Raw genomic sequence first — 16,181 nt, 5'->3', positions numbered from 1 at the left:
CGCCGATCACGACTTGTAACAAAAAGCAACACTTAGAGTCACCCAGTGCCCTACAAGCCAAGGTGGACCCATTAAAAATTCCTGAGGCCGAGAAACGGAAATTAATACACCTGCTGCAAGAGTACAGATGTATCTTTAGTTCGCGTCCAGGGCTAACACACAAATACACTCACGAAATAAAACTACACGACAAGACTCCCTTCTTGAAACGACCGTACCCAGTACCTTTTGCTCTACGTCCTGCCGTCGACGCCACAATTCAGGAAATGTTAGACTTGGGGGTAATAAAACGTGAGGCGTCACCTTACGCAAGTCCCATGACGGTAGTGAAAAAGAAAGATGGAACGGTGAGAATTTGCCTCGACGCCCGAATGATCAATTCCAAAATGATCGCCGATTGTGAGTCACCACCCGCTGCTGACGAATTATTACGTCGATTTCACGGAATTCGCTACATGTCCACCATTGATTTGAGATCGTCGTACTGGCAAATCCCACTTTCGCCAGAAAGTAGACAGTACACCGCCTTTCTGTACAACGGTCGCAGTTACACATACCAAGTCCTACCTTTCGGGTTAAAAACTGCTGTGGGTTCATTCAGTCGTGCAATGGACGTAGTGTTAGGAACAGAAGTTCGCGAATTCGTCGTGAATTATATCGACGATTTGTTAGTGGCTTCCGAAACGCTAAACGAACATTTAGAACATCTCCGACAAGTTTTCGAAAAATTGAAGCAAGCTAGAATGACGATAAATCTCGAAAAATCCAATTTCATACAAAAGGAAGTGAAATTTCTGGGGCACATTCTCACAATCAACGGTATCAAAGCCGACCCGGAAAAAATCAGCGCCATCCGAAATTTTCCGGTTCCCCAGAAAACTAAACACGTTCGAGCCTTCCTGGGACTTTGTAATTTTTATCGAAAATTTTGTGCTCGATACAGTGCAGCCACACAAGACTTAAACAAACTACTTCGAAAGGGTGAAAAATGGAGATGGGGACGAAATGAACAAGAAGCTTTCGATCGTGTGAAAGATCTGTTCCTCGAAGCTGTGTTGTTACGTTACCCCGACCTGAATAAAATATTCTACGTCCAAACTGACAGTTCTGGTTACGGATTGGGGGCGGAATTGTATCAAATTCAGGAAGACGGTTCGCGAGGTGTGATCGCTTTTGCAAGTCGCTCTTTGAAAGGACCCGAACTCAACTACACGACTACAGAAAAGGAATTACTCGGCGTCATTTTTGCCTTACACAAATTTCGAATCTACATCCAAGTCACAAAAATCATCATCCGAACCGACCACCAAGCTTTGAAATTTCTGAGCCGTTGTCGTTTGCTCAGTGAACGCCTAACTCGATGGACTTTGATACTAGGACAGTACGACTACGAAATCGAGTTGGTAAAAGGAAAGGATAATGTAATTGCCGACATCCTGTCACGATACCCGTCCGACGGTGAAGCCAGTTATGAATATCCACGTGAACAACCAATAGTTGCAATGTTTGAAGTCAACAACACACCTGAAATTCTCCAACTGATGTCCGATCTCAAACAACACCAATCAGATGATCCTGTTTTGAGTCAAATAATTGCCAACAAACAATCCGGTGCAGCTGCTCCAGATGCGAGAACTCAACGGGTTTGGTCCCAATATAATTTCACAAATAATGTGTTAGTTCACAGATCTCAAAATTCAAACGACGTTTGCCTGGCCATACCTGAGAGTTTGGTAATTAAGCTCGTGGATTACCATCACCAACTCCTGGGCCATTTCGGGGCAACCAAAGTGTACAATTCCATGAAGCGCGAGTACTACTGGCCGAACATGTATCGTACAATTAAGAAACGTCTACGAAGTTGTGACCTTTGTCAGAAGACAAAAAGTTCCAACCGTCCACATCAGGGTCCATTAACGCCAATCCTTTACGACCACATTGGAGACCTAGTTTGCGTCGATTTCTATGGGCCTTTACCAACAGGACGATTGGGGGCGTCCTATGTATTTGTGGTCATTGACGTCTTCAGCAAGTTTCTCAAACTTTACCCACTGAGAAAAGCCACCGCCAAAATCGCTGCCAAACGTCTCATAGAGGATTTCTCTGGGTACATCAAACCCAAATGTGTGTTAAGCGACCACGGGACACAATTTATTTCGAACACTTGGCAGAATAGTTTGAGAGCTGCCGACATTCAACCAACGCTCTCGTCGATTCGTCACCCAGAATCGAACCCTAGCGAGCGCGTAATGCGGGAGCTGGGGAGAATTTTCCGAGCGTATTGTAAAGAAAACCACACCAGTTGGGTCAACCATTTGAGCAACATCGAAGATTGTTTGAACTACGTGCCACACATCAGTACCGGATTTTCTCCATATGAAATCCTGTACGGCAGAACACCACCAAACCCACTAGATGCAGTCACATCGGGTTTACTGCCTGTACGTCCGCCACTCACGAGAGAAGAAATTCATGAAAAGGCTCGCGAATACTTGAGACATCATGCGAACTTACGGCAGAAAAACCAAAAGGGTGAAGTTACCGTACTGGAAATTGAAGATTGGGTCCTACTGAAGAACAAAGTGACTTCCGATACCAGAACCCACCAATTCGCCAAGTTCATGCCTTTGTACAGTGGTCCGTACAAAATAATCGCCAAGCCTCATCCAAACACATACCAAATCGCCGACCCAGTGACGAACGAAATTAAAGGTGTATACAACATGACAAATTTGAAATTCTACCACCGACGAGACGACTAAAATAAAACCGCAAGAAGTTCATGAGGGCCAATCTCGAGGCGTATCTACCAATTCGAGCGTTTCTGACATTATGGGCGCATCCACCATCTGGTGATTCCACCATTCCGACCACCAACCAGAGGACAGCAAACCTACACGCGGTGTCTTACGCTGCATCTACGAAGCAACGCAAGACAGGGGGCGAATGTGATGATCGCGGTATTTAAAATTTTTTTTTATTAACCAGCGCAAAATATTCGGAGTCAGTTTAAACGTTTAGTTCTTTGACAATATTAATTCAACTTCAATTCAAAAGTTGCAACAAATTTTAATTTAACTTATTTATTCCTTTGTTAGCATTAAAATGTTTAGAAAATTATCGTTCCCACGAAACTTTCCAAGAACTGTTAAAAACGTTATAAATCGCCAAATTGGGTGGTCGAAAGGCCATGTGTTTTAACAAGTGGATATGCAAAGATATGGGGGTTGGCGACGGCCTGGCTCTGCACCACAGTCGCCCAGCTAATCCAATGATTTTCTCACAAAAGCATAATTAATTTACTTTCGTTTAAAATAGCCAAAATTTATTGATAAACCTAAAATTAAATCCAAAATTTTGTTTAGAAATTAACTAGTCACGTTTCAAAAAGAAAGGAATTTATGAGCCAATTTAAGGCACGTTGATGATCAGTAAACAACTCGAGAAAGAATCAAAATTTCATCTTATTCAAAAATTCCCGTAACGTTTCGTACCAAAAAGTTGAGTCTTTATGCAGTGTACTCCAGTCATCAAATAAAATTGAATAATTTATTTTATTCGGCGTAATTGTTAACAAATTGTTGCAAAACTTCAAGAACGAATTGGTCGATTGAAATTCATGTCTGTTAACTAGATTAGTATAGCCAAAACGACGTTGGTCAAGTGCCGCTTGAATAGGGGGTGTTGACAAATTCGTTACAGAACAGAGCTTTTTAAAAGAATATCAAATTACAAGCACACATGTGCATTCCTTATAAGAAATTGCAGCGAAATTAACGTTTTCTTTGTTAAATCAACATCAGATCACGAAACCAGTAGTTTAGAAAAACACGCGAAATTTTTCTGAACATTTTGATGTAAAATTTAACCCTAATATTTAAGGCGCAGCCGTCGAAATTCGGATGTATAAATCATTCTATTTAATTAAATTATTGTAAGCAAAAAAATTGCATGACACGATTGCTGCCCGTTACTAACATAATCCTAAGAGGAAAGTAGACAGGAAAATCCCTAAGGAAATTGGAGAAAAACGCGGAAATGTTAAAATAGTACCGGTGTAGTACTGGGGGCGACATCTAACAAGGGGTAGTACGACCAAAATTACAGTTTCCTCACGGGGTTCTTCCTTATATTTTCTGTGTTATTTAAACAAACAAAATTTGTTGTTACACAAAATTCATTTCATTGTGTTCCCAAAAACAACTTCAGACCTGACAACAACCAATTTTGGAGTTTAATTTCTCTTTCAGGATATTTGGGGAAATTCCATAGCGTTCTTGTATTGTATTCAGTTCAGATCGACGATTACCAAATTTAATGTTTAATTATAATGAAATTGTTAATCGGAAAACACCCCAGCTGTTAATTAATAATAATATTTAGAAAGTTAAACAAGGTTTGATCAAATGCCAAGACATCATAAGAGTCAAATTTGCAAAATTTCGCATATGTGGAAACTACTTAACAAGGGTAGTGGGGTAAGCGAGTTAGTGTAGCTTACGCAAGATGAGCCCTTGACTTTAGGAGGGATTCGATTTTTGACGGTCTTTCGAGGTAGTCGATTGTCGTGTTGCCCTTTTAAATTTTTATAAATTTAAAAAACATCTTCGTTTACCTTTTAGTGCGTCTAAATTGTACTAAGTGCATTTAAGCGTAATTTTAAATTAAATTAATTTAAATTCTTGAATTAAGTGATAGCGTTAGTGATTAGTGAGTAAGTTAAAAACGAGACAAGTTTAGTGTTCGTTCGATTAGGTAGTGCTGCGAACTACAACACCTGGGAAGCAGCTAACCCCCTGCGTTAGGAGGATTAAAATTTCTAGGTAGGCCCTCAAAAGGATTAATTAATTTTTTATTCATTTAATATTATAATATTAAATCATTTAAGTCATTTCGAAATAGTGATCATTATCATTCATTTCATAAATTCTCTCGTAACCACCAAGTTATTAAGCATCGGAAATGCCGAAAAGACCAGTAATTATTTAAATTCTTGTGCTTCGTCTTACGTCAGCTATATAAATTTTAAATAAATCATTTTCAACTTAAAATAACTCGCAACAAACAATTTCATATTTTTCAATTCAACCATCCCACCTTTAAATTACAATATTAAAAGTTCTTTATATTCTTTGCTTCTAACTTCTAAATCTGTTACGACAAATTTGAGTGAAACGGCATCAAACAAATATTCAACTACAACAAAAGTCTAAATCCAAAACCCACGGTGCTATTCAAACTGTTGTACACAGATAATTTAAGGTTGCATACACCAAAATATTACGAAATAGAAGGATTTGTTGCTAGTTAAGGATAGGTTTAGAGTAGAACGATTTCTCTTCCGCAACGCGTTAGGCGATAAAGCAAAAGAGTGTTTCTCTTTTGCGTCCAGATCAGAAATTACAGGCTCGTGAGTTGGCCATCTTCATGGGAAGAGTCGTAGTCCCCGGGGACGCTCTTCCCCAACTTTAACAAGGTCTAAGACGCGGTGGCAGGTCGTAGTTTCCGCCCGTTGTACTTAGAATGGACGTTGTAATTCCCGTCCCAACGGCAAGTACTTCCACGTACTTGCAGGCTACTACGGACGATCGAGCAGACATAATCATCCGTGATTATCTGTAATAAACTGATATCGCGACATGGCAAAGTTCTGCACAAGTCTTTGTCAAAGCTCGTGGACGGAAAACTTTAGAGAGAAATTACTTCTACATTTATTCAGATTGATTTGTAAAAGCTTGTATGTCCGGGTTTTATTCGAAATTCATTCTAGGTGTTGATCACCTGACTTTTACCGGAGACGGAATTTCGGCACTAGGGCGCAAAATTCAATGCGATGCACGTATCAAAGATTCCGCGAGCATGTTATAATCCGCCTTTGGTACAAGTAATTTAGAAACGCGTTGTCAATTGCCTAGATCCTATGAGTTCGAACAATATCATCTGAAACGTAGGTTAATTTATTTGGACATTATCGAATTAAATTAATTCATGTTAAATATTAACGTCATATCATATCAATAAAACTTTTTCGTATCACTCAGCAACTTCGAAACTATTTACTTGGAATTTCAAACGAATTGTGGTTACGACTCTGAGATATGTTTTGACGACATTACTATACAAAAACAAATAACAATTGGCCAAATTTGATCAAACTTTCATAACCATTGATTATTGTAATCCATCCAACGGAATATTCATTATTCTTGTAATAAATAACTTTGGAGGAAACTTGTGGTTTAAATTTCTTCTCCCATGCGTTTTGACACTACTTTGAATCCGGACTTGCGTTACGGATAAATCCGGAACCCTTTCTGATAAGAATTAAGATCAAATTACGATATCATTATAAGAGTGACTTCGTACATCAAAACAACACAACGTAGGTAAGTGAAATGATCATGTAGCGTATCAATTAACTAGACGAGCCAAACCATTTCGAAAAAAGAAAACAAAAGTAAAATTCAAGATTAATTAAATAAATCAATTAAAATAAGTTGTAAATCATTTAAACATCGATCAACCATCATCAATCACGGTCTCACTACAGTACTTTTACCTTTTGCCGCATTATTTTCTTATTTCTGTCAGTTCTATGTTGCACTTTACGTTTATACGTCTATTTGTTCTCTCAATCTCTCATTTTTGTTTGCGTGTTGTTTCACTTACCTTTTCTGATTTATTTTTCATAGAAAAATTGTTACCCTGATCCGGGTTCGAACACCCGACCTCCCCCGTCGAAAGTGGCGCTTATACCACTGGGCCACCGGGCCCCAGGTACTGAGCGTCTTTTGCAGATATTTTAATACAATTTATTTACGTTTGACTAAATGAAATTCTAAAACTGCCGTAATGTCAATATGATTTAAATTTGTCAAAACTGAAAATACGATTACTGTTTGATTAATTGAAACCATTTATTTTACTAGCTTCAAAAAAAATTCAGGCTCATTATTACTCGTGTAGTTATTGGATTGTGGTAAAACAGGTCTCAACATTTTGGAGCCTAAAACGTTTCTGCCTCACATTTTGCCTTGTAATTTTTTCCTGGCATCGTGTCCTCTTCCCGCATCCTTCCTCCCCGACTTTGTTTACAAGTCGATATGTAAATCCGTGTCATCAATCTTGTTCAAATATTTCACATCCGAATTTCTGTTTTCGATCTTGCCTTCGATTTATTTTAAATAAAACGTTTCAACCAAAATTCATTCTAAACATGAAGGGGCGAGTGAGCGATTTTATTGCAGCTCCATGTTCCAAATTTCCTTTTATTAAATTTGTCTTGACGCTCGGTTACTTTGTATAATTTTGGAACTCGATAATATTATCTGCACCATCTGTTAAACGTCAATTACCGTAAGAGACTGCACGTCTAATCCGGGAGCTCGTCCGCAAATAATTAAAGCTTGAAGCTGATTTTTCGCATTTGGAGGTAATCAGAACTTTGGTGTTTGAACGAATGAAATTGGCGGAATATCCGGGAATATCTTTATCCAGCTGAGCTGACGGCATTGTGGAGCGTCTTATTGTCGGTGTTAGTGTCAGTTTATGAGGCAAGGAGAGTTGATGAATGACGTGTGTGTGGTTTGAGAGATGAGAAAGTCTGCGGAGTTGCGGAGACAATAATCAATTGGGCTTAAGTGAAGAGAATGAGCCAGAGTTCGCGTTCGGAATAGTTAGGAGTCAAAGGTCGCGTATCTGAGCGCTAGTGTAGTACACATTAATTGCGTGAATTATTGAATAAATTAACAGTTCAATTCGTTTCGGACAAAGCGGAACTGCCTATCCAGAGTTAGTATTTATCGTGCAACTTTGGCTTTTCACGCTCGTCCGGTCAACAAGTTTCCGCGCTTCCCCAGATAAATGGATTTGAATAATCCGATTGAGTGTCGGGGCTGTTGTTGTTGCTGTATACAACACGTAACTTGTTTACTTGCAAAGTGGTCCTCCGTTCGCCCTATTTCTAAATAACTCGAAGGTTATCTCATAAACCTCGAAGATCAAAGCCCGAGCAACTGTGTCGCAGTCGATTGCTTTTCGATCGCACCTGATCTCGGGATAATCGCGTTAAGATCCCGAGAAGAAATGCTAACGCCTGGCCCAAAGCTAGTCGCTGTTTGCAAAAATCGATATTTTAGACACGTTTTAGCAAATTTCACTTGATATCACTACCCCGAGATGGGGGAAAAATTACCAATAGCGGGGATTATCGTCGGCTTACTTTCTTTTCGTTCGTTCATTCGACGGACCAACAATGTCATGTTTAGATTCGATTTGTTGGACGGATATTGCCGTTCGTTATCCTGATTACAACGCGTTCAATCAATGTGTGTCGGCTGCACTGCATGTTTTACTCTTCCGATTCCAGGCCCCACACCCCAAATACGGGCAAATATTTGAATGTTGCCGGCTGTTGTCTTTATTGCGATCGATCCGCTAATTCAACATACAAATGCCACCTCTGAACCCTATACGGCGCAGTGTCCGATTGCGGCCAAATGCCAGACTTCAATTCACTTTTTAAACATGGACCCAAACCACTTTTAATTTATTTCTCATATTTAAAATAACACCACGAAAAGTTCTTCAAAGTTTTTGATCAATAGGATGGATTTTATTCTATATATAAAGCGAAATAACTTTTTTTTAGATATCCGTAAATTGTATTTTTTAAGATAAATAACTTGCTATTCAATTTTCAATTTATTCTTCGACTAAATATTCGGGAGATAGAGGTTTACGATTTTTACAAAAAATAGTTTTTTTTCAAAATTTAAGTATGCACTTATTATTTCGTTTACCTACCTTCAAAAAATTGGATAAATAATAAGTTCCTCATCGAGACAATAAAATATTTTTTTATCTATTTTAATATACAAGATGTATCTGCTTAAAATAAAAAGGGTTGTCCGAATATGATGTAGGGAGTGTGAGCCACAATGGGATAAGGAGTATGATGCAGACTATACTAATTTTTTGGTTCCTGTAAACTATGCAGATACTTTGGAATGTTTAAAACAAATACGCAGTGTTTGTCTTCAGCGCGATAGCAGAGGTGATCAAACAGTTTTGTAAACGTGTTCTTTAAACAAAATTAAGTTTAAAATTTTATTGATTATTCTAGTATATTTTTATGTACCTACATTCGTTTTAGTTCCATAGTTTCTTGCTCATTTGGTACTTCGATATCTAAAAGTAGTTATTTGCCCATATATTCCATATTAAGCAACCCACTCTAATATTTTGTTGTTAAATTAAATTTAATAGAAAACTTTTTTTGAAGAACAGTCTTCAATATTTTTATAAACAAACGCGTACAGAAACATCCGTTTGTAATAGTTGATATTTAATAACAATATTAAATATTACCCACATTTCGAGCAAAATATCGCCTAAGTTTGCGATACGTGGCAGCAAACCGAATGAAGTAGGCACTTGAATTCAGAACCACCGAAGCCATAGGTGGCATCTTTGTGAGATGTTTTGAAAGATTAAAATTGCTTTGATATCAGGTAATTAAAACTAAATAAAATTTCCTTCGATAAAGAACAGCATTCAATGCGAAGCCAATGAAAAACAAAAAGAACTTCCTGGCATAATTTTTAATTTAATTTACAATAACATAAATCAATGTTCGGTAAGATAGAAGTTGTATATTTCATCCAGCAATACTTTATATGCTCCAAAAGTCCGACTGTTTCACAAGAATTGTTTTTGATAAGGTTCTAGTTTTGTCATTTGCACATTTTTTACTACTCTTTACACGCAGCACGTTTTTTAAAACCACTTGAAACGCCATAAGTCCCCAACGGTATTTTCCTCACGTCTGTTAAATTTTCTTCAGGAGCTGCTCCCCTCATTTTCAAAAGGGGAACTGTGCATTGTCACAGGAAATAATACTCTTTTAATTTCAAAAATTGCGCCGATTATATTTTCGGCACTGCGTTACTGATGTGTATTTAGTAGAAGATTTGCATGTACACTTTCTGTTTGGTATCAGGAACGTTAACACTTTGGATTTCAAATACACAACGGATATACATGATGTGCCTTCAGGGCTTTTAAAACTCATTAGTGGCTCGGCACTGTATCAAATTTTTTCAACGGCTCTTGCTGTAAATTCTAATTAAATGAATGTCTAAGGAGCACTTATTTGCCGAAACCATAATTTAACATATTAGAGCTTCTTTTAAGTTTGAAATAACGAACCAGCAGAAGAGTTGATAAATAATTATCCGACTATTTCCGACATAATTAGCACTAAGGGCATCTTCCCGGGAAATAAATTTGATGTGGGTTGGAATTTCAATTTCTCGAGGATTTTTCGAAGGAGTGTAATCGTTCTCGTCCATAATTGGAAGCACGTTTACCAACGCCCGGCTTAAAAAACCAATTGGACGTAATTGGCGCGAAGACTCCGGGTGGTGATAAATTCCGGACGCATCTTCTAAAGTTCGATATGAAACTGCTAATAATCTGTTAATAGTTCTGAAGGAAGCCGTAGTAAAGTCACCGGTTAAGCTCGTGTCCGAAAATAACGAGAAAACTTTCGGAAATGAATCAAAGCTAAAAGCTCGGCGAAATTATTCAGCGTCCAAGCTCCGCCAATCAATAGTCAATATATTTCGTCACTGGTGACGCTATCACGTGTCCTGAGCTTTCTTTGAGGGACTTGAAGTGGTAATGATAATAGTAATGTTGCTAGTAGATGGCGGACTCCCCTAAACCGGATGCGAATGTCCCGTCTCGGGAGAGTTGCAGCGTTTGAGGAGTGTTGCAAGCGCCGTTTTGAGGTTGTGTTGAGGCGTCGCGACGCTCTACAAGTTGCACATACAGCCCTGACACGGTTCGGGTGATTGGGGCGCCTTTGCACCAGACTGTACTTGAACCTGAGTGAAGCTGGTTACTATGACAACACGTAGACGGTTTCCAGTCGATAGTGGGACAGCACGAGGCTACGTGGACGATGCTTTCTACGATACACCACCCTCCAGTGAGGGTCATTCGACACAAATTACTCTTCCTCGCAATTTTTAACTTACCTTTCTCGGGAGGTTAAATTCCGATGGAATTCTGGTTTTGCCACGAGCGGTGGTCTTTTTATTGGATGATGGAGATAAATCCAGGCTTATTTATAACCAGACTCTGGCGGATTCAAAATAGGACAGTCATATTTTTCAAAAGGGGTTGATGGACGTGATGTTTGCATGAGTCGGGTTAAGGGCTTTTTTTCTTAGCTAACAAGCGGAGGTCAATTTGTACAATCTAATGATGTTGGAAAGAAAAACAGAGGTAGTGGCATTTAGTGCCATTTTCGACTTCATTTGATTAAAATTTAAGGATCGTTTAAAAACTTTGCTAATTTGGAATGATTAAAGGACAACAAAACAATGAGTTCGAGCGAAAATCGGACAAAAATGAATGGCGACTCTGTCATCGTTATCTACATGCTTCTCTACATTATTTACCCTTATCTGAAAGCTCCACATGAAGTAGCGCCCACCAAAATTTTCAGACTCCCCTAAAACAAGCTTATTATAAATAATACTAATTCAATTACATACTTGTCCCTTTCTAATTCCAATAAATTTCAAACCTGAAGACTGAGCAGCTCAAAGTTATTGGTTTGAGTACTACCTGCCTGAACCCGATCAACATTTATTCATCGAAGAAGAAAGAACTAGTCTCATTACTACTATCAGACTATTACGAAGTAAAGGCTAGATAATGATGTTTTTTTTTTAACTGGGACCGGACTTTCTTAAAACTTTTTAAATTTGAAATACTCTCCAGATCTTTCTCAACTTGATTAGTTGTTCCTTTATGGAACAACTTAGAAATAGGAAAAAAGTAAGAAAATGGGATAAGGCGGTTTGCACAGTTTAAACTGAACTCGATTAGTTCTAAGAAAATCATTTGCTACCTTCATCAGAGCGAATGTTTACAATTTTTACACCTTGACGAAACAACAACGAAACTCTTTAAATCATGCATGATATTCCACTGATTGTGAAAAGAAAACAAAAATTCTGGAAGACTTAAAGCGTTTGAAAACCATGTTAACTCGTCGAACGAGTAGCTGAAATTGCGAATAATGCAGATACCGTGATAAAAGATACTCTGTAACAGAATCTTCGGTGCCCTTAGGCGTATGTATTTTAAAACTCTAACTCAATCACTTTCTTCGTTTATTGTTCCCTCTGAAGTTCCCAAGACAGCATTTTCTTCTAAACGACATGCTTTTCAAATTGCCCTTGTCGTAGAATTCGAGACTATTAGCAAGAAAATGAAAGATAGAGCTATCATATGCAGATTTGTGTGCGCGAGTTCCGATTAAACTTTTCACGAGGCGTTGCGTTTGTTGAACTGATTTTATAATGTAGTTACGAACTTCCGGAGCACTTTTTAAGTTACAAAGACATGAAAATTATTCGTTTACATTCACGGAGATGAATTGCGAAGTTGAATAACATTTTTGTGCGGGTTTGTATGTGGTAGAAAATAGAATAATCAGCCCTCATCTTGAAATTTCTTTTCTAAATTTGAAATTTGGTCGTGTGCTCGAGTATCAATGTCGCTTATTCAATTTGTTCCGATCATATTAGATTAGGACGTCTTTGGCGACTCCCACGCTTCCGCTTTTTGGGAAAAAGCCTTGAAGTAGTGTTTAGCGCTCCGTTTTAATGCACTTTGTGGGTGTGCTAAATAATCCTTTTGTTCCAGGGTTGATTGCATCTTGATGGACGGAGCAGATTAGCACTCGGGGATTAACCCAGCCATCAAACTAACTCAATCGAACTATCCGCCCTCTGTATGGTTCACTTCTTGAAACTGACGCCTCGAGCTGTTTATTATCTTTCAATTATTGAATTACACAGTTGAGTTGAGGACTGTATTGCGGGATGGCTGATAGAAATAGACAGACGGATGAGAGATACATCACGCCAGCACAGCATCGAGGACGATAAAAGACACCATCAAGGTTACGCTCCTGTCTGACACAAAAGAAAACCGACTGCTGGTAGAAGGAGAAGGATGCATTGGATTTCCTTAATCACGGAGTCCATTGTCTTGGGATATATAGTTGGAAAGTGCCCCGCTCTCTTCGCAACCCTTCAGCTATCGTTGATAATTATAATATCAGGCATATTGTGAGCGGACTACAGTTATCGTTTTGTTTAGCGGTGTAGTCTCGCATTGTTCCTCTAATTAGAAAATGGAAACGCGGGGTTTACCACCAATTTGCGCCACCAAGGTTCGGGAGACCCCATCCGAATTTGTAAACCATCTGGCAATAAAACATGTGCGTGAACTTGTTTCTTTTCTTCCCCCAACAAAAATGAAGGATTTTCTTTAATCTTGGAAATACAAAAGCTGGATATCCACGTAGAGTTGGCGCATTGAGCGTGAAACTAGGAAATGATGACGCACTTCTCGTGGAAAATATAAAATGCCATCACAAAGCAAAGCAGCTGAATGCCATTAATTCTTTTTACTCCAAGCGCAATTTTAATTAATTTCAATATCTCTCGGTACACAAAGAAATACACGTAAATGCCACAAAACTACGGTAAACAACAAAAAATGTAAATTCGGATTCATTCGGAATTTAATTACGAAATGAAGCGCTTTTTGTCGAGCACTATCCACGCGCAAAATTTCATAACGTGGCATTTTCCACACATCAGAATAGGGCCTTCCTGGGAGCATATTTATCGACGCCCAGATCTCGATTGTGTCTCTCGTTCCGTCTTTTTTTTAATATCCTGCCCTGTCACCAGTGCCCCTCGATTCAACATCCAAACAATGCTCTTTGGCGCGGCCGCAGATCGATTCTTAAATCTGTTAGAACTGTCTTAGACTAACAGGAGGGACGAAAACTAATAATGATTCCGATTGCACGGACTGTTTGCAGTGGATAGGAGGACTGTATGAAATAATAAAATTGCGACCATAAAAATAAGTCGTTCCGACTCTAATATACAAACATAACACGTGTTCGGCATCGTCCCAGCCTCGCGTGTAAACCTATCGATCCACCCAAATGTATTCCTAGGTATTGGATGGCTATGTAAGCATAATAAGAAGAACAAATGTGACCGGAGCCCTTTAGATTGCTTATTCTACGATATTAGGTCGGAGACGGCGCCGCCAATAAATGCACTGTGTATACCGACCTTCATTTTTTAATCATTTCCACCACCGCCCTAGGGACAAGCTTTCAAAATTTAAAATAGAGAAACCGCCACAAATTACTTTGACAACTTTTCGTAAAAACGGCTCAGTTTATATCTCAAGTAACATGACATTGAAGCAAGAAATTAGAATGAGAGACATGATTATTTAAAAATAATTTATTTTAATTAACAGTTATCGAAGAGACACAATCTTACAGCTAGTTATTCACGTGATTAATACTCAATTACAAGAAGTTATTTCATAGTTGATATCAAAAGCATGTACTAAATTCAGAAGAGGAGCTTCCGTGAACGAAGTTTGTGACACAAAATGAATAAGGAACGGCCCAGGTCCATGAGCTAAAAACTGTGATTAAAACATTCCAAAATCACAAATTACAACATACAGTAAAAAATTTGCGGAGTTTGCGGAACTGTTACAAGCCTGGAACATACTTTCGAGTCGTAATTAGTAACATCAGTCGTTTCAGTCACTAGTTCTGGAATAAATAAATAGTCTATACAAAATCCAGGATCAGCAGTTTCGAGACTTTGCCGCAAAGTTATGTAATTCGTGGTAAACCTACAAAACTCAATTTTACCACAAAAAAATACTACAAGAAGCTTGTACCTAATACAATTAACTCGTGGATTGATTTTAAAGGCGATGGAGTAATTAAGACCGCTGATATATTCACTTTGGGTGGCACCATCGAACCCGAAAGATCTAATTCGACCACTTTGGGCCATAAAATACTGAGTTGCACCTTCCGGGGCTGAAATTTTCGCTTTATTTTGATGGATTACAATCGGGGTACACACCCAATAGTTTAAAATCAGTTTGGGCGTTGAAGTTCTTATGCTTGGTGAAAAAATTTGAAAGGCCTGGGCACTCCAGTTGAGTTATCTTGATTTTCCAACGGGGGTTGGGTATAACGTTAGGGTCTTGCGTAAGATTTCTGTTTGCCAAGTGCATGTGCAGGGTTACTTGTCTCTGTTTGTTTAAATGTACGTAAACTAGAAAAAAAAGTGAAACGTTTGGCGAGTTAATTGAATTTGGTACCATGTTGGTTGTCATTATTGCCGCAGAAATATTCAGATGTGTAGTAAGTTTTGGGGGTAATGGTCAAGAAGTCTGCACGACAAATTCTGTGATAGACTTGGTTGGTTGGGTTGATGGGTGGAAGGGGGCGCCTTTCTGAAGGGGATAGTTGGAAGGTTTCAAAATCTATCCTAAAAATTGTAAAGTTTTTAATAAGTTGCAAAGGCACGGAACTACCTCATTTGACAAATATTGTCATTTTCGGCCTCTACTACATATTCACACTCTGTGACTATGCTGTCAGGGTTGGTAAAATGGGACACTTTTGATCGAGTTTTACGCGAACAGTCCGTTTTTTCTGGAAAGAAAATTAATTACGCTTTGACTCAACTTGTATTAATATAAATACGAGTGCAACAGGTTGTAAAAAATCCGCACTGTCCATTAAAATGAACCTGTCCTCCCGATAACAAACACTGAGCTTTGTGCTTGCAAGTCCCCGTTATGGATGTGCCATCGTCCAGAATGACACTGCATGAGCTTTTGGGTGGAGTAATCGAATCTGCAAGACTTTTCATCCACGGTGGAGTTAATTAAAATAAACTCACCCTTGGTATGCCAGAGCAGCGATAAAGGATCGTCAACATCCGTCAAGTCGAAGAAAGCACAATTTGCACTCCTCACCAGAAGAAAAACGACTAAAGCAAGTCCGGCCATCGCACTTGGTTTTCAACTTTATTCTAATGAGTGCGCCATTCCGAGAGCCCTTTATATGCATCTCCACTCATCATGTTAACTTATTACTGAAAGTTTGTGTAACGGACATTTTAATGGGTGAACAAATATTTTTTCAGTACGCATGAAATTCTCTATTAAAATTCATGTAAAACCTGAACAAATAATAAGTTTCTGGTGCAGTACGTGCGCCTGTGTCTTCCGCACGATCGGTAAATTAAATTTTT

The 16,181-nt window shown here is 38.6% G+C and overlaps 1 protein-coding gene and 1 long non-coding RNA gene across 5 annotated transcripts in view; one reads left to right on the top strand and one right to left on the bottom strand.

Moving 5' to 3' along the window:
* Window positions 1-13,312, top strand: part of LOC107398327 (uncharacterized) — a 54,916-nt gene extending 41,604 nt beyond the window's left edge. For all 4 annotated transcript variants that reach the window (XR_010333635.1, XR_010333633.1, XR_010333634.1 and 1 more), the window contains one exon: window positions 12,724-13,312. This is a non-coding gene — a long non-coding RNA (uncharacterized LOC107398327). The remainder of the gene's footprint in view (window positions 1-12,723) is intronic.
* Window positions 13,313-14,339: 1,027 nt separating this feature from the next.
* Window positions 14,340-15,945, bottom strand: LOC103313654 (uncharacterized). The gene is made up of 8 exons (XM_008197495.3): window positions 15,828-15,945; window positions 15,629-15,781; window positions 15,457-15,577; window positions 15,241-15,410; window positions 15,000-15,194; window positions 14,809-14,953; window positions 14,585-14,760; window positions 14,340-14,537 (listed from the first exon to the last, which is right to left on the bottom strand). The coding sequence occupies exons 1-8, from the start codon at window positions 15,934-15,936 to the stop codon at window positions 14,419-14,421; spliced, it is 1,188 nt and encodes a 395-aa protein (XP_008195717.1). The 5' UTR covers window positions 15,937-15,945; the 3' UTR covers window positions 14,340-14,418.
* Window positions 15,946-16,181: the final 236 nt, after the last annotated feature.

This window comes from Tribolium castaneum, chromosome 3 (genome assembly GCF_031307605.1).
Source record: "Tribolium castaneum strain GA2 chromosome 3, icTriCast1.1, whole genome shotgun sequence".
Lineage (NCBI taxonomy): Eukaryota > Metazoa > Arthropoda > Insecta > Coleoptera > Tenebrionidae > Tribolium > Tribolium castaneum.
The sequence above is the reverse complement of the archived record's forward strand: the minus strand, read 5'-3'. Positions and strand labels throughout refer to the sequence as shown.